We start from the raw sequence: 23,840 nt of genomic DNA, 5'->3' as shown, positions 1-23,840 counted from the left end.
ACTATCTGCATGAATTCTCAAATAACGTCATGAGCCGTGAACATTCGTATGAAAACGCGCATGTTGGATGCGCTTGCGAAACCAAAACCGAAATCGCCCGCGAGCGGACTACTTGGCGTAGTAATACATGTGCGGAAGCTCCGCCCACGCAGCCTTAGCTGTGCTGCCACAGAAAGTTCTCGCCAGGTATAGAGTGCACTCTACCACGACCTTCCCATTCGGCGCGTTTCCAGTACAAGTTTAATTCCGCAAACGCTTTAACACTCCGTGAGGTGGCTCAAGCCTCGCTCATAGCATCCATCCATATAAAAAAATAGCTCTCCGACGCTCGCCTGGCTGTCGCACCGCGTTCCCCTCTCGCCCTGTGAGAAGTAAGGGCCAGGTTAGAGGGAAGACACGACGCGCGGAGCGTTTCTCTTCGCATTTCACGATGCTTTGAAGGAGTGCATATCAAATATCAGTGTTTATTATGCGCTTGTTGGTGTCAACTTTGCGCGGGATTCATCCCATATGCGGTGTCTACGTATATATTAAGAACTTCAGCTACCGCAAGGGTTTAACCATGATCATGGGCGTTAGTCGTCGGTACGAAGATGTGCCACTAGGCGTCAACGTGAGTGAGATGCGTCCACATTAAGCGGCGCTATATCTGCCAAACAACAGTACACATTGTACAAGGTCTCATATGCCAATGCACTATAAACAATAAACTACTTCTGTGACGACACGTTTCACTTTCGTTTTATACCGATTCCTATGACGGAGGGATCAGCCATCATTTTTTTTCTTCCTTTCCTGACTCTACCGTGTGGCCTCTTTTGCGCGCAAATTCTGTTTTTGTTAGTTTTTCACGTTGCCCGCTCTTACGTACATCCTGACGTTACGGCTGGCAGTACTCTTAAAATAAGTAAGTAAATATATGAACTACATGAATAATGGATGGTACATGAATAATTAAATACATTAAATATATCGTTCTGCCAGGCTTTCGTAATGGACGAGTTAACGAGGCAATGAAATGTGTTTGTTAAATTTGAATATAAAAATTTAATGTGGGACTACATGCATAATGTACACTATATAAATTCAAAGCAACAGAAAGCTCATAGAATTGAATCTAGGAACCATGAGCGTTGAAGCCTTATGCTTTCTATAAACTGTAATGATTACATGCAGTACAGAGATTCTCTACAGCGATGTAGTACATTATTTATATGCATTATTTATAACGAATTCAGTGTTTGACCTATTCTTTACACCGAAAAAAAGGAGTTTACTATTTTTTTTGTAAAAGAAAAACAGAATTGCCGAGCCTAATTGAGTTACTGAATACATGAAACTTCTGTGTTTTGATGACAACTGCAGATAAGAAGATTGATATTACATCGCCACATGGTGTTTTTATGGGACACAACATCACGAAACTGGTTAAATGAGAAAACGCGTCAAACGCGTATGTATTCTATAACGTAGATGCAAGGCATTCTTTTTGATAAAATAGAAAAGAGAGCGCGGATGCTATCTGCCCCGTCCGTTTATTTAGGAAACTGCCAGCCATGTGCAACAACCGAATCTGTCCTAGAGAGAAAATTATTCTAAACACTCCTCTGATCTGTCGCTCTGGCTCACTCAGGACTACAATCAGTGCTAACAGGCCTTGTACGTTGGCAATAAATTATGATTCGATAGCTTAGAATTGTCAAATAGAATACGAAGCGAACGAGCATTTGAATGTGCATACACCCCTAACCAAAATACATGAACATTCCTCAGGGTATTAGTACTGCTTCGCAGCACGTTAACAGAAGCACAGAAAAAAAATTTGTCTAAATTATTAACGCGAGGATTTCAATGTTTCCTCTCCCCGCTTTGTGGTAGGTGTTGCTTTCTTTCTGATTACGCGCCAATTTGGTTCGCTCAGTGTTTGCCACTGGCCGCTTTTATTTACTGGAAACGTGGCCCTCGGTTCATGAAAACTAGCGGTATGGTACTGGCTATTGGGCAATTTTGGCCAATGCACGGAGGTATATGTGTACAACTGCACAGGGGCCCGAACAAATAAGATGACGATAAGCAGCAAATGCGGAAACACAAACACTTGATGACGTAGAGAAAGAAGAAACAGGGACGCTTCCTGCAAAAGTGGTTGTGCTACGCAAACGTGAAGAAGAAGCAATTAAACAAAACGGTTTTGTTAGCATCAAGAAGTGCTTCACTAGTCACAACTTTAAATAACATTTTTCATATCCTCGAGGAAATGTAAGTTGAGCGCGTACATGAGATCGCGTAGGATGCACGTAGTAGAAAAAAAAAAGGAGGAGCACATAACGAACTGTGCGTACGGAAGCTTCAAGACAGTTCCATGAAGTGACGGCACCGAACACAAGCTCAACATAGGACTGAGGTTTAAATCGTTCAATAATTAAGTTTCCTTTATTGAGAGCCAATGGTCGTATTGCGACGCGGTAGCATCTTGCCGTTGCGAACGTCTCCCTTCCTATCCAATCAGCAGCTTTCTGCTCTTCCAGGGCTTCATATATGCTCATTCCCAAAATATTGAATCTCGTTTTATAGGTACGCGTTCTAAGGCACCCGACCTTGCTTCAAACACTGAAGCGCTTCCCTTTCGTAAAATCGCCCCCTCCTTATTTTTCCTTTAAATTTTCGGTAGTTGTTCAGAGCCGATTTTCTTTTGCCCCTCTGATATCTACTTTTCCATCACTGCTGGCTGCTTAGGCAGATAGCGCTACCTGACGGAGGATGTGTCAGTTTGGATTAAATTACACTTACCAGAGATCCGGAAGATGGCGACAGTGACAGAGGTACTCCCGTTTCATTTCCGTATAGGGGAACCAGACTGGACGGGGGGCTAGATTGGGACCCAGCCCCCATTTATCAGCAATAAAGTTTATTCCTCCTCCTCATTTCCGTATACAGTGTCAGCAATGTAGACAATCCAGTGTTTCTATACTTCCAAGTATATGTAGTTCTAATTATAAGCTAAGTATGCGTACTTATTTTTCAGCGTATGCTTAGATGCCGATCATCGGTGCGTATAGAGTCTGTACGACGAAGAATCACTAGATACTATTTTCAGGACTCTACGGCTCTTGGACGTCACCTCACCTGCCGCTATTTTTGCGGCTAATTACGGCTAGTTACATAAGAAAACTACTATTTTGCCTAATATGAAAGTGTTACTGCGCAAGATGGAGGCGTTTACTTACCATGGTGCATATGTGCTGTTTAAGAACTCGAGAAGAAGCTGGTTGCCCAAAATCTATCTGCAACTGACGGCCAGATTCAAGCGACCCACACAACGCGTATTGATGATCCACTAATCTGGATCCGGAATAAAACAATGCTACTACGCTAGAATCCTTCCTTAGGGGAAAATTTCAGACAATCACGACTCAAGGTGGGGAACATAAGCTTACGAAAGAAAGGCTTTGTGATAGCGGTACCTAAAAAACTGCTCCATTCACTGGTTGATGTTCACAATCGCGGATGTAGTACCGAACCTCTTCGAAAAGTTTGCTGAAAGATGAGGTGAAACCCTTCAGTTGATACAAGAAAAAAAAAAAGAGGCTTGATAGTTTTCTGGCTCAGATTAATGGAGCTCTCGCTTTTAAAACTCTTTCTTGCAATCCGAAAATACTATACATGATGTTCAAAATTAAGCTTTATGGTTTTCTTAAAATTCAGCACTGGGAGGTACGTGAAAACCACCTTTTTGTAGATAAGTTTTTTATCCAGGGGGACACAAAGTAAGACAATAATTATTGCTCTCAGACGCGAAATTAACTAAGACTGAATACTTAACTTTTTAATTAGTGCAGCAAACGGGCATGTATGTTTTGAAAAGTTGAAGGCAGAAGCGTTTCTACACAGTTCCACTTGGAAGAATTCGTCTTGCATGTCTGTGCCTCGAGATACCCCGCGGCAATGTTTAATTGCGGTTTGCATGATTACGAATGCAAGACAGTGAGCACTGGCGGAAAGCTCCTCCCTGATATGCCGCGGCATTTGCGTGCGGCGTTTAATCTGACGACCGGTCGAAGGCATAGGCAAAGTTCAAGGTTAAGCTTTTGCTTCCGGCTGGCGATAACAAGCAATCGCTGCTCGTCACATCAGGGAGGAACATAGCGCCGTTCCTCACCGTCTTGCATGCGTGATCATGCAAACCGCAAATAAACGTTGCAGCGCGATATCCCGGGGCACAGACATGCTAGAAGGATTCTTCCAAGTGGAACTGTTTAGAAATGCGACTGCCTCCAACTTTTCAATAGAAACATGTCCGCTTGCTGAACTCATTAAAAAGTTCATTATTTATTCCTAGTTGATTGGGCGGCTGACAGCAATAATTATTGTCTCACATTGTGTCCCCCTGGATAAAAACCTTATCTGGCAAATGTAGTTTTCAGGTTCTTCCCAGTGCTGAACTTTAAGAAAACATAAAGCTCCACTTTGAACACCCGGTATACTGGGCTTTTGTCATTTGGCAGATCATATTTGTCGCTGTTTTATTTCTCTCAATTTGTGGAAAGCATTCTTAACCACAGCTTTCTGTTGTTTATGCGCATAGGGGTCTGTAGGAATCCTTACATTCGCACAAAAGCATTCCCAAGAGAATCTAGCTCGTTTCATAAAAAATATTGATTAGTCTCCAATAAGAAATCATCGGAGCACATGTGTTTCAGTGAACGAAGCTGAGGAGTAGTGAAGCCACGTTTGCCTACAAAAAATTTGAAGAGCAGCACCACGCTCAAGGCATATGTGGCTTGGAAGTGATCCACAGAATATATTGTTCTTCCTGTATCGACACATTACGTCTTAGACACTGCCTGAAGAAAATTTCGAGAAACACCAAAACAACTTAGTGGGTGCTGGGATCTTCACAATTGTTGTCACACCTAAAATAACGCAGGGGCGCACTGTGTACTTTCTATGCGTATTTTTGCTTAGAGAGCCCCACTTCCTATTATGTTCCACATGTTATGGCTGATTGGACTCCTTTTTTTTGTTCGTTTCCACATGTTTCTTGAACGCATACTTACCGTTAAGTGCCCGAATATATCGAAGACGCTTTTTGAATACATTATCGATTATAAGGAAAAGGCACCTGAAAGGCGGGGTTCTGTTTGGTGTTGCATAAGTCTGTGGCCACACTTTAGGGTTAATGTTGCCAGACTACCGCCAAATATAGCGGCTAAATTTGCCCCTGCAGTTCCAGCTTTTCCGTTAGCTTCCTGTGTAATCCACTGTGCGTTTCGCGAGTGCCTGTGCGGTCCGTTGACCACAGCCGTTTTAATTAACGGCCCCTGCATGTTGCAGAAGTCGGAGACCTTTCTTTCGCTGTGTGCACCGCTCTACAATTAACAGATCGGACTCGATAGTGTCTCAGCTAAGTAGACAATGCGCACCACGGACTAGATCGTGTCTCAGAAGTAGGAAATCTATGCGCAACGACTCCTTTACTGCGGAAACTGAAGGGCGCTGCAGAAGTCCGGACACGGTGTGTGCCGTGTAGCAATACATCGGACTCGTGTCTCCGAAGTGCAGACCATCTCCGTAGCTGTGCGTGCCGTGTCGACTGCGCACAACGATGCGTTTGCTGGGTAAATTGAATAGAGTCGCGGAAGGCGCGGCGCTTCCTTTAACGGATCGCACTCAATCGTGTCTCAGAAATAGGGAATCGTTGTGTACAGGTTAGTGTGTCGCGCCGATCACGCGCGACGATGCGGACACTAGGGCGCTTGCCTTCGCTGTGTGCTGTTTGTGTAGAAGACAGGGGCATGACTGCCATAGCATTTTTTGAATAAAAAAATTGGTATGGTATAAAAAAAATCTGGGGAGGGGCGAAGCATGTAGAGAAAGGTGTTTCAGCTCCACTAGCGTGAAACCTGTAGAGGGTGAAGCATGCAGTCTGCAACGGTGTTTCCCACAGCAATATCACTGCTAATGGACAATGAGAGACAGAAGAGAGATTAGACACAGAGATCCGCTGACCGCTTTTAGTTAACGTGCACGTTCATAATCTTTATTGTTCAACAATGCACAAGAGAAATCTCGCAGTGGCACTACATTGCAGGTCAAGATCCAGTGCTTATATATACGCGATAGCTGGTGAACGGTTGTGCAGCGGGAGCAGTCGGTTTTTTCAGTGAAGAAACTCGCTAGCAGACGTTGCCTGCGTCGGCGTTGTCTCTCGCGGGCGAAGTTCAGCGTCATCGCAGAAAGAGCGTTTCCGTGGTCAACGTGGGCCGTTCGCTCTCTCTCACCACACGGCGAGCGCTGAGGTGGTGGCGCGCCCTCTCTTGTGCTCATGCAAATGGACCGTCACGACAGGACACGACAATGCACACCGACACGCCGAGACCTTAAGGTGCTTCGCCACTAAAAAAGGACACCCTGTATATATACATCAGAAAGTAATGTTTTATGCGATTATGACCATTGATGCATGTTCCAAGACACGCCAACTGCCACGGCATTCTTACCTGTAGCAAGTAAATGACTAGCTTTTCCAAAGGCTTTTGTGCTTACCTTGAATGCAAGACAGCGGCAGACTGATCTTGTGACGTTGTTACGAAGTTGCGCTTATTGAATTCGGCCGATTTGCAACATAATTAGTTCCGCATGTTTCCATTATTACCAGCCAGTCAAAAATCAAAGAGTGTAATCGAGGCATATGCAGCTATAAAACGCTTCACATAATTTTATTCGTCATAATAAATATTTCAACAACGAAAATGACGCTTTAACGTAAAGCCATGCAATTTATTCGGGCTCCCACGCCATGTAAAACTTGTCGTTGAATTTCGGTGTCAGTAGAATGCAATGGCGCAAGTGACGCTCTCTTCCTGCGAAAACGCAAATGAGTATCGTCAAAAATATTTAATAAATAAATAACCTCATAGACGACAGTAAATGCGTCGTGTCTTTGCTAGGTCATGTATCACGTATAAGGACCATTGCTAGACATGGGAGTTGTGGACGTACGTTTGACGGAAATTGAAAGTATGCATCGTGCATTCAAAAATTTCAAAAAGAGAGTGCTTTCTATGGCTGCTATTTCAGCGGTAAAATCCACTTCGATATTTTCCTCTCATAGTATGTCAGATTAATAATTCCTTAAAACAAATGGTTCATTTTCTGAAGGCTCATTCACACCTGCAACTAGCACCGGTCGCGCGATCAAGTTAGTCACGAATTGTCGCAAATCGCCGTTCTGGTCGCAAAGCAACTGCTTTGGCTCAGTAGCTCGCTGCTCGATTTTTCAGTCGTGCGAATGCAGTCGAGAACCTCAGAACAAATCACATGCGCAGGAACAGGACGGCAGCTTATTTAGGGGACAATGGCAATGGAAGCCATACGCCAGCAGACGTGAATTCTGTGTGGCAACTGGTCTAAGTCACACAGGTGTGAACGTCAGTCGCCTTGAGTCACTTTTTGGTCGCCACTCGCAAATGGTCGCGCGACCGGTGCTAGTGGCAGGTGTGAATGAGCTTTAAGGAAGACAAGTTTTATTCGATACACAGGCGCCAGTAGCAAGCTTTTTAGTACTTACAAATGCTGCAAGATGCTGCTATTTATATAAAAAATGGTCGACACGTTTTTACAGCTTATTTTTTATGTGCACAGTAATATCCGATGCCGTAGGCCGATGCCATCGTGACAAAAGGTGGTGTATTGATGTTGGATATCAAGCTGAATATGGCATTGCTATGACAGGGTGAGAAATTCTTGAACAGAGGATGTCGCTTGAGCCAACGTTTCGGCAAGTGGTGTTGCCTTCGCCAATGACAGCAGGCAATTTACGCTGCAGAAAAACCGCGTGGTAGACGATCTTTATGACTGAGAAACTTCTGCTTTTTATACGAGGTGGATAGCGCTTTTACAAAAACACATATGATTTTTTTTAATGACAGCTCGCGTTGATAGAAATTGGTCGTGATATGAGTAATAGTGAATGGCCAAAACTGTTCTAGCTAGTCACAAGCATGACAATTTTCAAGGCAAGACAGAATCGTTGTCATTACCGAGGTGCAAGCAATTATGTAAGCGCATTATGTCGCCATGGCAAACGCCGTACCTTACACCAAACATGGTACATGTACTTGGTGTACTGAAATCTGTTCTGCGGATATCTATTTACTCGCATGCTTGTATTGGCACGCTATTGTAAGGTGGATGGCACTCTTTGCTGGCATACTCTAAATGATAGCTGTACACTTTAACAAAAAAAAGTGTTTAGATGGCTGTTAAACACCCTATTCATGCAGATGATTTTCTAGTTCTCAAATTATGATTTTTACGTCGTATCATTTATGCTGTTAGTTTACGTTGCATTGCAATTGAGGCTATGTGCTCAATGTCACTTATACTCTTTATTCCTTATGCTTGTCGTTTCCTCACAGTTTTTGTTTTAATTGTGGCACTTACTCTGAAACTGTGATTGTATTTTTTAACAGCGGAGCTCCTTCAGCTCGCAGAAACTTCGTCGGCTATGTACACAAAATATCATCATCATGATCTGCCACGTGCTGTCATCATCATCTACTTCATCTTCTTCTTCGCTCCCAAAACACGTGTGCCGATTTTCCGGCGTGGGATGCAATAACCCTGATGGGCGAGAGAGCGAGCACAGAGAGAGAGAAACAGAGAGAGAAAAAGAAAGAGAAAGATATTGAGAGAAACAGACACAAAAGATAAATACAAAAAAGCAGAGAGCAAGACAGAAAGAGAAAGAAAGAGAGAGAGGGAAAGGGGTAGAAATGAAGAGGAAGCGTGAAATGAAGAGAGAGAGAAGAACAAAGAAATAGAGACAATAAAGAAACAGAAGAAAAAAACAGATAGAAAGAGAGCAAAAAAAGAAAGAGAAGAAGGAAGAGAAATAAAGATAAAGAGAAACGAGGAAGTCCACTAAGCACCGCCCTTCCTTCAGCATTGACATCACTAGTGCGAAGTTGTCGCATTTTTTTTGTATATGATGTGTAACAACGGCTGCAATGTCTGCTTTTTTGCGTTTAATTTGCAGAGAACGTCGCATTGTCATCTTACACTTCGGGACCTTCTTTCGTATGCTGACATCCTGCGATATTTTTAATCACAATGCATTCTCACACTGCTTATAACCGCCATTTCGGGGATACCCAACGTCTGAATTTCACGGTATGTCGGAGGTTCGAGAATGAATGAATGGTGCCGTATAGTCAATCCCGAAATGACGCTTATTCTCGAGTACTATGCCTGATAAACGTTGCCAGTTAAAGAATGCTGCTAGACAATCAAGGCATAACTTACCACTGCACCTTTTCATGCACCCCATGCACGTTTTAAATCTGTTCGCGTTGCCTCTACAACCACCGTACACAAATCCCCGGCATATGTCCTTCTCGTGGTCGTAGGTCCACCGTGGATTATATCCTTTGCAGGGACCGGAATCCGCTTCCAAGCTGCAGACGTTGTCCTTAGGCTTATTTGGGGCTGTAAAAATTAAACCGTGAAATTGTTATTCGGGCCTTAATAAGAACAAGAATAATTTCGTAGGTTCCGTGTGCTAAAACAGCGATATGATATGAGGCACGCGCTAGTGTAGGAATCCTCATAATTTTGCGAATATTTAATGTGCATTGACATCAAGAAAGGGAAAATAGACAACCACCCGGTTGTAGCACGAAGCCACAAGGAAATCCATACGGATTTCTCAGAAATAAAGCCTCTTAGTTGCCGAAAAATTCGTCCTGGTCCGGGGATCGAACCCGGGACCAACGCCTTTCCGGGGCGGTCGCTCTACCAATTGAGCTAACCAGGAAGCTAGCAATTGGCAGCGCGAGGGCGAATTCATCGACAACTCGAAGCAACTGGACACATATTGCAAATCAGTTCTGCGGAATCCCGCAGAACTGATTGACATTGACATCGTGCAGCACACAGGCCTCTAGAGTTCCGCCTACATCAAAATGCGACGGCAGCGGCCGGAATCGAACCCGCGGCTTTCGGGTTCGATTCCGGCCGAGCGTTGTAAACTCTGCGGCACGGCAGGAGCTACACAAAAGCCTGAAAATTATTAAAATTATATAAAGTATTGTGTTTCCGATAGAAAAAATACCGTCAGGCTTGCGTGGGGCACGCACAACAGTCTCAGCGAAAGCTGGAAGAGTTGCCTTTCTTGAGCCCGTTCAAAACGATCTTGATGTTACTGATACAACTGTGGCGCTTTCGTCTAAAACAGCCAAATCCGAGGACCGAAACTGAGTTGAGTTTCACTGGAGTGTAAAGCGCGCCGAAGTATCTTTCACTTTTAAAGTAATTGTAATAAAAACGGTGCAGTTGCTCATTGTAACGCGAACTTAAAAAAAAGTTTTCGATTAAAAATGACCCAAGTCCTGCATCTGCTTTAATCAAACTGAGTGATAACCATTAAACCAGCGCTGCGTCCACAATTACGACCAAAACAATCAGCATCGCCGAATCCAATTTGTTGCATTTGTGTCCTAGTTGTTTTCCTATGGTGCTTTCGTTCCACAATTAGTTTTTCTTGGGCGATTTTGCACTTACTGGATGACGTGATATCGTATGGCGAAACTCGAATATAAAATTTAAGAGGCCGAGTTTCCTACCTCTTGCCTTTTAGTGTTTCTTTTCAAGTTTTGCGCTACATTATCATGTCCTTGTTTCGCTCCAAGACGGTATATCCGAAAGGGAAGACAACTGAAATGAAGATATTGGGCACCAATCTATTCCTTGAAGAAGAAGTAATCCAAAACGGCGCTGCATAAAATGAGCAAAGAAGAAGAAGAACTGAATTGAAGGCCTTCCATAGATGTGAAGAACAAGAAAACGCTGCCGACAGTCCAGAATGCTACGCCTTTTGCCTGGAAGGACTACTTGCTCTAAAAGTCTAGTCATCGCCATTGCGCCTACGCAACAAAGGACAGCACCGACGGAAGCGCAGGGATGGTGTTAATTTTGTCACAAAGCCTTGCCATATTGTTAATTCGCTGCGATTTAGACTTTTTTGCGAGCTAATTTAAGCCCAAATGAAATGTTACACTCTATAAGAGCAAAACCCAGATTTTACTCCTGAATATAGATTTGAGGTATTTTGATGACATGAGCACACTGGCAAAACAATTGTTGGAGCAGGACCGACCATATTGTCATGAGCAAAAAACTGCGTTTTTCTCAGAGGGGGCCTTAAGACTTCCTTGCACCAGTCCCTCTGGTCCTTCAATCAAAGTTTTTTGTATGTATGTGTCTCAGTTTCATTTAAACTGGACTTGGCTCCTTTAGAAAAAAAATGTCGCAAGTACACTTGCAAGGTATTCACTACGCCACAAATCCTAATTTTTGTGAAGTAGGTAAGCACTCATTACGCCATAATTTGTTATTCTGCGGCGAAGGGAAGTACCCGCTACACATCTGTAAGACATTATGTGCACCCTGTTGATGCTGTGGCTTTTAACGATGAAAAATTATGGCTGAGCCCTGTGTAATGGGTGGTAAGCTTTAAACTACCCACTCGTTACGCAATTCGCATTGTGTGACGCCTGATTGCTGTCTTACCCTTCCACTGCGCCATATTGCATCTGTTACCGTTATTGCTTGCCCGGTGTGAGGCCTGTATAGGGCCTTTTTGCAAAGGAGATTCAAGAACCGGCGTCGCTCTGTGGTAAAATACCTGACTACCACGTTAGAGGGCCTTGGTTCAAATGCCGCTCGATCCTGTATGTTATTTTCTCGTTGTGTGCGATATCGGTTATGGACACCGGCGGTAGTGGCGTCGGCGGACAGCTACGTCACCGAAATCGGCTGTCATTGAGATCTCATAAGAGCTTCCGCTATATAAGGCTTGTTGATAGAGACAAGTTGTGGTTAGACGGAAAGAGAGTGATGGATTTGTTTGCAGCGACACATGTAGACCATAAATAGATTAAGCACGCCTACTTTAATGTTCGCTGCGAAGACTATGAAGAGACCATTGGTGCACGCCACTTTGATGGATGTGCCGAGAACAAAGGCCATTCAAACGACTTATGGAACAGTAGTACGCTGATGGGGACACGGAACGACAGAAGATAGAGTGCACAAATTCGTGCGGGCGCTTAACGGTAGCAATAATGCATCGGATAGGTACTCATACAATGGAGTCACAAATGGTGGAGTGGGCTTGAAAGGTGGGTCAGTTAAAGAAAAATGCAGAATTTGTGGACAAATTTTGTTGATAGAAGAATTATTGGTCTTGGGGAGTCATGCTGGACATTTTAACTTCGCGACCAAAGAATGTTCAGTTAGCTTGAACCTTTGATCACATCGTGCAACGTAGACGATTGGCAGAAACAACGCCAACAAGTTGCACCAAAATGCGCTATAGGAAAAAAAAGCCATTTGACTCTTTTTTGCCACCCATATAACTCTCACACATATGACTCTCTTTAAACAGACACGTTCTCTTTAAGACAGTCGTGCGGCCCACGGTTGTCCATAAGATAGTTAACGTGCCTCTTGTGATACATGTGAGAATTATATATGTGGCAAGAATATTCTGTTTTCAGAGGACTCTATTGTTTTATTAGACTGTGTGACGCTTTGTACGGATTACTTGCCCAATCTAAAGAAGGCAACACATAAAAAAATCCGGCAAATCCCGCGCATTGTTGGAATTATTTTAGTGCAAAGCAGGCAACGACTGGAAGCCCTTGTCATATTTTTGTTATTTTAGCCAAGCGTTACGAGGTGGATCGACGTCATTGTGTAATTTGACTAGCTATGAGCATTTCGTGGGTTTGACAGATAGGACGATTAGACTGGTGCTTAAGGTCCTAAGGAGCAGCTCATGGTCTGACATAATATCGGCACTCACGTTAGAGCAAAGCCGTCAGCTTTATCGCAACAGACAGCATGCTATAGCGTGGTGGTGTGCATATCATAATAGTAGTCAGTGCATTCGATCAACACATGTCAAGGCAAAGGTGTACATATGTAACGTTTATTACAATGCTATCAACGCCGAAAGCCAACACTGGATCCACAAGTGGCGTTGTCTCGACATGACGATTGCATAGGGTCTTTTTCCGAGGCACTTTAAAGCATTGGCGTGACTCTGTGGTAGAATATTTTGTAATGCAGAGTACCTTCATATGATTCCAGCTCTAGCCGTGATTCAATTGTTCTTTGCATCCACCGGGATTTTTCGCCCGTAGACAACGCCAGTGACGCCGGCAGCGCATTTTCCGCAATACGGGTCCTTTCACGCTGTCGTGTTAAAATTTCCAAAGTTTGTGATGTTATGTAATGTGAATCACCTGTGGCGCATACCCGTATACCAAAGGCCATGTTATGCGCGTATGGGCCGCATGTGCCTGGTGGAAAGTGCTTCATGACTTACGCGAGAGGGAAGTCTCGTTGTTCATGTCACGACCTGCGAATTGTGCTCGTGGTACACTTATGTCCTCCTATGGTAATGTTGGTAGATACCAAGTTAAGGAGACCATCTTCGAAACGGGCGGCGCAAAAACAAGGACAAAGGAAAGACTACACACCGCAGATCACTCTGTGGTGTGTAGTCTTTCCTTTGTCCTACTTTTTGCGCCGCCCGTTTCGAAGATGCATAACCAATTCCAACTTGCCCAGACATCAGTTCTTCTAAGGAGACCACCACGAGAGCCGCCAAGACATAGATAGATAGATAGATAGATAGATAGATAGATAGATAGATAGATAGATAGATAGATAGATAGATAGATAGATAGATAGATAGATAGATAGATAGATAGATAGATAGATAGATAGATAGATAGATAGATAGATAGATAGATAGATAGATAGATAGATAGAAACGATCAAAGTGCTTTTCCTTCGCTATGAAATGCTTCGCATTTAATACCGGAAATGGCAGCCACCACTTTCGGCAGCAAATAAGTCTAATCTTGCTTGATCACATCCTTCCAGCCGTCACGCTATCGCTAGTTTCTTTTTGTAGTAGTGCATAGAGTTTTCAGCAGCTCTGAGTATATTTTTATAGACCTAGTTATATTTAAAAAGCGTAGGACAATGAAGTATGGAAAATTCTGTAAGTAATCCTGAAGCACGATGACCTAGACGACCATTTCGCGGAACTGTCGAAAGAGATATACTATGGTCATCAAGTCAGAATTGTTTCAGAAACCCAGGTATGCAAAGTTATGAAAATCCATCAAGTACCTCAGCACGGATGGCCACTGTTTCGATTGTTCTTCGATATGTACTTTGCAGATACAGAAAAACAATTGGAGAACAGCGAGAGGGTTTGATTGATCTTATATTCATAATGCCAAACTGTAAAAAAGAGAACTCTCGGACGAATTTAGTGGGACCAACAAGCGAAGAACGCCCGGAATTCTCAGCTCTTCGCAAAATCCTGTGGAAACGGGGCTACATATCTAGACCTTTGTTTTAGCGCAGTGAAATAATGAATTATATATCTTCGTGAGAAAGTGGACAGTGACGTTATGTAAGTCAAAGAGAAAGCTACTCACAAAACCATATACACCAAGCGCCTTGGTGTATATATACAACCTGTATAGCCTGATAACGTTTATATCAGGTCGTCCAGCATTGAGTATATCACAAGGCTCCATGTTGGTGTGGCAAAATACTCATTTCTTCTTGTTTGCTTCCATTGGCTTCTTTCCAGTTGCCGTAATAGTTTCTTTACTGCACAGGCGAGTCGCTTACACAGCACTACCGTTACTTAATAAAGCAGGCTCAACCTGCCCGACATGTTATGCGATGAGGAGGAGTCTTATAACGCCAGGCGTTTGGCAGTTCGATTGTTATAGATGAGTTGCTACTAATTGTACTGGTTGTCATTGCCTATTGTAATAAATTGCAGCAACGGAAGAATTGTTTCTCGTCCCTAGTTTAGTTGAGGATGGTTCGAACTAACATTATTTCCGAAGGAGAAGAACACTCAAATTGATGCAGAAAAATTTTCTTACGTAAGCAGGCATTGTTGCATTCTTCCTCCGTTTTGAATCTGTTCAAATTTCCGCCACAGCCACTGTAGATGAAACCTATGCATTGGGCCGTCCATATGTTGTAGAACCACGAAGGTATCGACTTGTCACATCGCCCGACAGCTTTAGGTTGCCAGCAGCGAAGGCGTGATGCGCCAGCTTTAAAAAAAAGAAATCAATAAATGTAAGGATAGCGCAACGCCCTTGTTGATAGCTCCCATATTGCCGACTGTCAACAAGCAAACGTATGCTTCATTCAATTTAAGCAAAAAAAAAACACTTTTGTCTATAAAGCATTCATGTCAGAGTGAGTATTCTGCTTAGAAAGAGAGCAGATGTACTGTGGAAAACTTCTAGGGTGGCATTTTCAATGTGTTTTCTAAAATGCAAATTTTCAATTTTGAACGTAGAGTTGCACTCAGCACTTTCAATCTCTTCAGCACCACTTAACCGAGCTTACCTAAGAGTGCAGAGATGCTGGCGTAAAGCAAGGTATTTAATTATTCGGCCTCTGTCCGATTACAGAGCAGCTCATCTGCCATAAACAAAAAAAAATCTTACATTGGAAGAACCAGATGTTCAAAAGAAGCAAAATCATCCGTGATCGGCGCGCCATTGTAGGGTTAACCATTGGAGCAGCTGCTTAACGTGCAGCATGTTCGACATCCTGTATGCAAGTGCTTTTGTACTGCGTAATTTGATACCCTTCTGATCACATTGTTTCTTACATGTCACTGTAAGAGTACAATGGGAGCATTCGTTCAATAAAATAGTAACACACAAAATGCTGACAGGCAACCTGTTTGCGACGAATGTCGCCACAAAGAAGATCTGCCGGGATTTTGGCGTTTTGTGTTCAGCTTGGCAGATCTAAAGTGTTTTTCTTGGTTTTGTGTGATATATGCAGCAACCAGACGCATCTTATTCTCTTTCATATGCCTAGAATAGATAGCATCATCGAGAAGACAGGCGGCTGTACCTGGTTTTCTCGGTTAGATCTCTGTAAAGGCTTATGGCAAGTAGCTTAAACCCCCTTTTATATCGACTATTACAACAGTAGCTGCCTTTCGGATGGAAGTACTCCCTCAGCGGGTTCCAAAAATATATTTCATGGCCGTCACTCTCCACTCTGGGCACCGATTCATCAATTTGTAGAAAGATGATTAATTTTTCACTAAATTTAGGTCTTAAACAAGTTGTAAATGACGCCACAAGGGGCAATGCTATACTGGACTGCGTTTTTCTCAGTGCGTTACTGTATACAAGGGGGCTTACAGCTCAGGTAATTAATGGTATTTCTGATCATAAAGGCGTACTAATCACTCTTCATTACACAGTTCCAAAACGCCGCTATGAATATACAACTTTTCGCGATTATAGCCTGGCTGACGATGTGTCTATAATTGACACCTTAAGCAGCGAGTTTGACATATTCAAACAACTTAGCTATACTGGTGATGTCAACAGTTTTTTGTCCTATTTTGAAAATGTTGTTATAGAATGTATTGAACCATATGTACCACTAAAAACTAAAAAGAAAAATACTGAACTTCCATGGATAACGAGAGAAATACTGCATTTAAAGCGTCGACTATCAAGACTAAGGCTTGCAAATCGTAATGGCAATACCCTGCGCAGAGCTGAATTCAATACAGTGAAGGAGGAACTTCGTGGGAAAATAAATGCTGCTAAAGACTTCTTTTTCTCGGTTACCTTGCCAAATATGGTCAAGAATAATCCCCGAAAATTTTGGAGCTCAATCTCGCCAAATGAATGCTCTATTAATATATTCGTCCTTAATGAATCTCCCAATAGCCAGCCGCAGGTCATTGCCAACGCATTTAACGAATATATTACGTCCGTATTTGCTCAAGATAATCATGAAATTTCTTCGTGCACTCCATTTCATGCCTCACTTGTTTCTAATAATGATGTATCTGTGTCTATAGAAGGTGTTTTAAATTTGTTTTTAAATGTTGATTCAAAAAATTCGTCTAGCCCAGACAACGTAAATAAATATTTTTCTTCGTCGCTATTCTCTATGGACAAGCCAATACCTGTCAGTAATTTTCAACAAATCATTATCAACATCAACTGTTCCAGCATCGTGGAAAATTGCACAAGTCCTTCCACTCCACAAATCACGTAGTAGGCAATCTGTATTAAATTACAGGCCTATATCATTAACCTCTCACTCATGCAAACGACTGGAACATATTGTCTTCAAACACATGATCAATTGTCTCGAAACTAACAATATTCTGTCCAATGTACAACATGGTTTCCGGCGTGGATTGAGTACCATCACACAGCTGACAGAATTCACTCATGACATATCTATAGCTCTTGACTTAGGTCTTCAGGTGGACGCATTATTCATAGACTTTTCTAAAGCCTTTGATACTGTCATCCATGCAAAACTCCTATACAAACTCAATCTTTTACTAAAAAAAAACCTTTGCTTGTTGACCGGATTAGTAGTTTCCTTTCAAGCCGTAGCCAATACGTATCATTTAACACTTTCCATTCATCTAAAGCACGTGTATATTCCGGAGTGCCCCAGGGATCCGTGCTTGGGCCATTACTATTTCTGTTATATATAAACGACCTACCCGACACAGTTTCCACTAAAATTCGTCTTTACGCTGACGACTGCGTTATGTATCATTTCATGATCATCATACACTCCATATATCGTTCTTAAAGTTTTGCAGGTGGTGCCAAAATTGGCAGATGAACATTAATTTTCAAACAACAGCTGCTATGTGTTTCAGTAGACAGAAAACCCCATCTATGTTTAATTATTCTTTTAATAACTCTGCAATGCAGCGGGTCTCACAATATAAGTACCTTGGCCTCCTTTTCACTACTACCTTATCTTGGTCTAGTCACATCGATAAAACATGCAACAAGGCTCTGAAAAAACTTGGATACCTTAACAGCTCACTAGGTTTAGCCCCAAAGGAAACAAAACTGCTAACATACAAAACCCTCGTACGACCAATCCTTGAGTATGGCGCCACTGTATGGTACCCTTATAAAATCACCGACATAAAACGCGTTGAATCCATCCAGAAAAAAGCTATTCGCTTCATTTACAGACGCTATGATCGTAATTTCTCACCATCATGCCATCTAGTGCAACTTGGCCTAGCATCACTTTCTAAAAGACGCGACATCGAGTCTCTGAAACTTTTTCACTCTTTATTTAATTCACCGCAATATTCATAACACAACAACTACATAACACCTGCCAAACCATCATCCACCAGAAACAGCCATGCACTTAATGTGTCTGTGTTTCATCATCACACTGACTTCTTCAAATACACCTTTTTTCATCGATGTATTGAAATGTGGAACCTCATACCAGGTCACATTCGGTCTTTTCAGAAAGATGAATTTTTGAATGCATTAAAGGACGGTGTGCTGTAAACCTTGATACTTTTCATTGTTCGTATAATTTTGTTTATAAAATATTTGCATTTCTATGACCTGCCAATGTACTTAAGTATTCACCTGTTTTTGTTTGAGCACTTTTTTATTGTTTCTTGCTGTGTACCCACTCCTGCGATAGCCCCTAACGGGGCTGCAGTATTTGAAAATAAATAAATAAATAAAATAAATCAATACGTTTGTACACTTTTCCACTGGGAGCATGTGAAATGTCTACGTGGATAATATAGTCGTTTATTGTCAAAGCAAAGTTCTCAAACAACACGTAGCACTGGATCTCAAAACTTTCTCAGAAGTCAACTTTAAGCAGGCTGATGAATGGTTTAAGAACCAGATGAGTTCTTTTTTTTCGCTAAACTACTGGAAGTCACTATGAAAAAAAATCAAGGGAAAAATAGCGGCCCGCATGCCCGCATGGCTAAACTCGGGAAGCGCTTTAATTTCCCCTCACTACGCGTGCTTTTGGCTCATCCAGCTCCTCCACTAATCTGAAAGACAGCAGCAGAGTCATGGTCTCGATGCATTTTATTCCACAGAGCCGCCTGACCAAACCACAGAACAAATATTACGCTTACAGGGATGATGATTATATACAGTTGAAGAGGATGAAGGACGAATGTTGTGCAATTGTCTTCACAATTTATCCAAGACTAAGCTCTTGGAACTTGGTTTTTAACAATACTAATGCAAAAATGCTTTCCAATATCTTTGACACGTGACTGCGAATCGGCCAACAATGAGCTCAAGCAAACGGCACCCGGCTCCACACTAAATAAAGATTTGTGACTTTGCTAAATAGTACTCTCATTATTTTTTGCCTATTGCATTTAATAGCGCTTTGTTTGGGTAAGCTACGGATACTGGACTGGTCTCAAGCGTGCTTTTTTCCTGAGGCACCCCATGCGGTTACTTTTAGTTCATACATCACCGTGGAACGAAAACTCTATATTTCAGAATTGGAATCCAGATTTTAGTCTTTGTCGAAATCAGCATCGATGTGTTTTTTTTTCGCAATTAGACGTCACACCGTCGTCAGAACTGATCAATATATGGATTTGAGAAAGGCGTGCTTTCAAATGGCAGCATTAATGACATTTTGTTCATACTCTCTTTGCCTCCCCCACCCCCTTCTCACCATCTTCACTGTTCCGGCCCTGGTGGGACTAAACTTCGTGACTGCGGTCGGCTAGCTGAGGTGAGCTGGAAACCCTGGTCTAACTCATTCCTTACAGTAGTAAATATTGCGCTACCATTCGAGCTGAATGCTGATCATAATTGATTTTTAAGGCGCAAAGCAGGACATACACAAGAAAGGACACGGGACGGAGCGCCACTAACAACTAAAGTTTACTCGCAGAAATTCACATACATATATGTCGTCCTCAGCGCGTGCGCAGAAAGATGTATTGCCGTCAATGGGGGCGGGATAAAGCATGTTCAATGAACTTTTTCTCTGATTTATACAATACTATAGACATGTCGCTGACGCACGTGTAACATTTTTTATCGATAAAAAATGCTTCCATTAATTCTCTGGCAGTTTGGTCCGAGCTTCTAGCGAAAACCCGCACATCAGTAAATCGCGGTCCACAAGAGCTTAACGGGCCCTGCCTAATGTGCTTAGGCAAATTGGGGCCCTCTTTATTTTGCTGTACATTCCGTTCGTGCTCCCTGATTCGCTCATTTAGGCATCTGCCGGTTTGTCCAATATAGGAACAGCCGCACGTAAGATGAATCTCGTACACTAGCCCTTCAGCACATTTCGTGTAGGATAGCCCATGTCGAGCTCCACAGCCTCTAACATTCTCAACGTCTTTTTCTTTTTCTTTTCCTATTTGATGCCTCGCATTACAAAACAGGCGCAATACTCTACCACCGAAACTAAAGCGAGCTGAGTAATTGCCAAACTTAGATAATTGGTTATCACAGCTACACGTTTACCAAAGCGAAAGTTACAAGAAGCACAACAACAAAAGCACTCGCCGTCCTAAAGGCTATTCGGTACTTCTGTTCGCACTTGCAAAATACCCCATTCAAGTTGTACACAGACCGCGGTCCACTTACGCAACTTCTGAAAATGGCTCAGCCAAAAGAAAAAGTTGGACTGTGGATCTGCGAGCTACAACAGTTCGACATTGAAGTGACTCATCGCCCAGGAGCTTCATAGAAAGCCGCCGGCGCAATGTGCTGATTGGGTAACTTACATAACCATAGCTTATGAAAGCACAAAAAACAGCACGAACCATGGAGAGAAAACAAAGGGAAAGCGCTACAAAGGGCAATCGCTACTCGGCCTCAGAGCAAGCTCTGAGGCCGAGCTAGTTAGCAATGATACATATATCTTCTGAAAACATAAAAAAAATGAACCACGGAGAGGGAACACAGCAAGTATGTTTGCTCTTGTCTGTTAAGGTCTCGCGGTATATCGAAGTTACACGATGGATCAATTTTGTAAAGAGGCTCATACCGATGACTAACATCTGTCCAGAGGGATCTCTGGAAACGCCAAGCATGTGCCGATATCAGTGTCGCTGCGTCTTTTGTCGAGAAAAGTATTTCAACCATTTCTCTCGAGGCGTCGTGTCCAGCTTTGGCAGCGTCATCAGCGTGGACGTTGCCTTGTATTCCGCAGTGGGCAGGTATCCACTGTAGAACAATGCGGTGATCTAGTTCGCAGGCAATCTTGCATAGGCGTTTGATGTCCATTACGAGCTGTTCCTGCGTGCTTGGGGACTTCAGAGACTGCAGCGCCGATCTTGCGTCGGTGAAGATGACCCAAGACTCGGCTGTCTGGTCTACGATGAAATTAAAAGCAACCCCCGTAGTGCAGCCAGTTCGGTGGCTGTAGATGAAGTACGGTGAATGAGAGTGGCAGAGATGGTGACATTGGCAGACGGAATCCAGACTCCAATTGCAGATGACGTAGGCGTTACAGAGCCGTCAGTGTAAATATGATGGTGAGCCTTGCAGCTATTTTCAATGTGAAACGAAGATGAGTCCTTCATCAAAACCCATGGTTAATGTCGACGTGAAAGACGTGAATTAAGAATAATATAGGCCATACTTGGTTAATGCTGACTAGTGTTAATAATATTTGTTGGGTTTTACGTCCCAAAAACCACGATATGGAGGGATGCCGTAGTGGAGGGCTCCGGAACATTTGACCACCTGGTGTTCTATAACGTGCTCCTAAATCTAAGTAGACAGACCTCTAGCATTTCGCCGCCATCGACAGGTAGCCGCCACGGCCGGTATTCGATGAAAATAGCAAACCTTGTGATGATGAAATCAGAATACTTCCAATCAAGTGCGTCGTTTTACAATTATATGGACACTCTCGGCAGATTTCAGTCGTCGCCGTCATGTCCCAGACATGTATATATATGTAAATCTACAGAAAAGCCGCAAATAAAAATAATTCAGAAGAAAAAGTTCTGAAGCACTCGACCGTGGTTTCGAACCTGCGACCTTTCGCTCCGCAGCTCGCTGTCTTAGACAATTAGCCATGCCTCAATTGTTGTCCGGGATACTAACGGCAGAATACAAACGCACGCGGCATTGGGTGAAACGCACGGGTCGCCACACGTGGTGAAACTAAAATTATGCGAGACGCGGGACATGCAGTCTCGTTGCCCGCGCTGCGTATGCGTCGCTGGCGACCCACGCTAGTTCTTCATTTTGGGGTTGTAGCGCCACGCCACTCCCGGCCAGTCGGCAAGAGATAAAGAAGAGTATCCCGTGGCTCCTGGTGGCGCTAGCTAGTGGGAACGCTTTCGCTCTTGTAGACTTATGCCACAGGAAGGAAGAGACGAGACGGCTGAACCAGAATCACAGTATATGTGGTACACCGCGAGTAGAATCCTGAGCCTAAAATTACAGCGCAAGCGCACAAGACACCAGCGAAGAAAATAAACGAATGGCACAAGCTGTGGCTAAGAAAGGCTTTATTCTTTCATACGCCAATGCACATATAAGCTAAGGCAAACTTACCGCATATGCGCACACAATAACTCTAAACGAAAACGTGTAACGAGGATGATAGTGTATAAGATACGCGAGGATCTGAGGCTATATTCAAATGGGTGCAGGTACCAACAAGTAAAAATGTAAGAAGGACAAAATGCGTTTGCTCTGTAATTTTAGCCTCAGGAATATGTACCAACTAGAGCCAAAAGAAGTTTTATCTTAGTAACCAGAATCGATGCCCGCTGGGAACGCGAGCCGTGGTTTCACGTGCCACTGCCAAGCGCCGTCCTTATTTTCTGCTATTGAGGTCGCGCGCTTTCTATTTTCCTTTGCCGCCCAAAGGAAGGCTCTGCAGGGTCTTGGGACAACGCGAGCGCAGGAGTCCGAGAGCGGCTTGCTTTCTGCGCATGCGTCCTGGCTGCTGGCAAATTTCTTGGGTCCTTATCATGACCAGGATTTGGGAACATATGTACGTACCGCCATCTCTCGTCGGTGACAGCGTTGGCCTGCCGTAACTGAATGAGAAATAGGCGAAAAAAAGTTCTGACGAAAAAGGTTAGTGTTCACAAACGGCTCCCGGTTCTATACAGTAGAGACTTATTTGAGCATTCTGTTAATATTACAGTGTCGCACAAAAAACCGCGTGGCTTCACGGATTGTTTAAGGTTTTACAATGGGGCCCATGTGTTTCTAATGGGCGGTGTTCAATTGTCCTGGGAAGCCACACGCTTTGTAGTACAATACTCCGGAAGGTGTGATGTGCGTCTTCGACTTGTACTTTGACATACAGGGCGTGGTCGACCGTGCTCGCGCGATTATCTTTTGACGGGGAGTTTTGTACGTCTTGTGCTTTCACTGCAAAATTTGCGTTGAAGCTATATACACACGAAAGTCACTTTGCTCGCTGCAGCGGCAGCTTTGCGAAAGGAGTGATCTGCTATCTAGAAGAGCCAAGGTAGGGGCTAGTTGAAGTAACAGCTGTCACAGTTCGCGCTCGTGCTATGTGTAGCTGTGCGTTCTTTTCGTGCCTCCGTCTTTTTGTTTAAGGAGCGCGCTGGAAGTGTCGAGCTGTGACAGTTGTTTGTTCGCACTCGCCTTGTGTGTTTTTGTGCGCCATTTGTGCATGAGCAGCGCGCAGCAAGTTTATAGCTGCTTGGCGTTCTTCCTGTGACATTCTAATTTCTTGCTTTCGCATTCATTGCTTTTCCCTTGACGCGACAGGGACTTTTTGTGGGTGGGTGTTTAAATTGAACTGTCTGTGTTAAATATAAATAGCAGCATCCCGCGTTATCCTTAAAGGTCAGGGAAGTGAACAATGTATACCTACATTCCTTTTCCATCTACCTTCTATTCAAAAGATGATATTGCTGTGCGAAACAAATAGCTCAAACTCTGGTGCTCACCCTGGTTTTACAA

The 23,840-nt window shown here is 43.3% G+C and overlaps 2 protein-coding genes and 1 non-coding gene across 3 annotated transcripts in view; all 3 read right to left on the bottom strand.

The window, feature by feature from the left end:
* LOC119374544 (uncharacterized) overlaps positions 1-23,840 on the bottom strand; it is a 122,866-nt gene that overhangs the window by 46,164 nt on the left and 52,862 nt on the right. The window lies entirely within an intron of this gene.
* LOC119374546 (BPTI/Kunitz domain-containing protein-like) lies at positions 6,695-15,706 on the bottom strand. The gene is made up of 4 exons (XM_037644693.2): positions 15,564-15,706; positions 14,985-15,161; positions 9,307-9,489; positions 6,695-6,863 (listed from the first exon to the last, which is right to left on the bottom strand). The coding sequence occupies exons 1-4, from the start codon at positions 15,631-15,633 to the stop codon at positions 6,781-6,783; spliced, it is 513 nt and encodes a 170-aa protein (XP_037500621.1). The 5' UTR covers positions 15,634-15,706; the 3' UTR covers positions 6,695-6,780.
* On the bottom strand, positions 9,744-9,817 carry Trnas-gga (transfer RNA serine (anticodon GGA)). Its single transcript has one exon. It is a non-coding gene; the product is annotated as a tRNA-Ser (tRNA).

This window comes from Rhipicephalus sanguineus, chromosome 11 (assembly GCF_013339695.2).
Source record: "Rhipicephalus sanguineus isolate Rsan-2018 chromosome 11, BIME_Rsan_1.4, whole genome shotgun sequence".
In the NCBI taxonomy this organism is placed as follows: domain Eukaryota; kingdom Metazoa; phylum Arthropoda; class Arachnida; order Ixodida; family Ixodidae; genus Rhipicephalus; species Rhipicephalus sanguineus.
Note: the sequence above shows the minus strand (reverse complement) of the source record. Positions and strands in the feature narration are given on the sequence as shown.

What these genes read in the sequence shown, in the direction of transcription:
- LOC119374546 (XM_037644693.2), bottom strand. Translation starts at nt 15,633, where the DNA reads ATGGTTAACCCTACAATGGCGCGCCGATCACGGATGATTTTGCTTCTT. An exon ending in GAACATCTGGTTCTTCCAAT is followed by an intron (nt 15,162 to 15,563) that starts GTAAGATTTTTT and finishes TTTTTTTTAAAG; the next exon opens with CTGGCGCATCACGCCTTCGC. An exon ending in ATGCAACAATGCCTGCTTAC is followed by an intron (nt 9,490 to 14,984) that starts GTAAGAAAATTT and finishes TAATTTTTACAG; the next exon opens with CCCCAAATAAGCCTAAGGAC.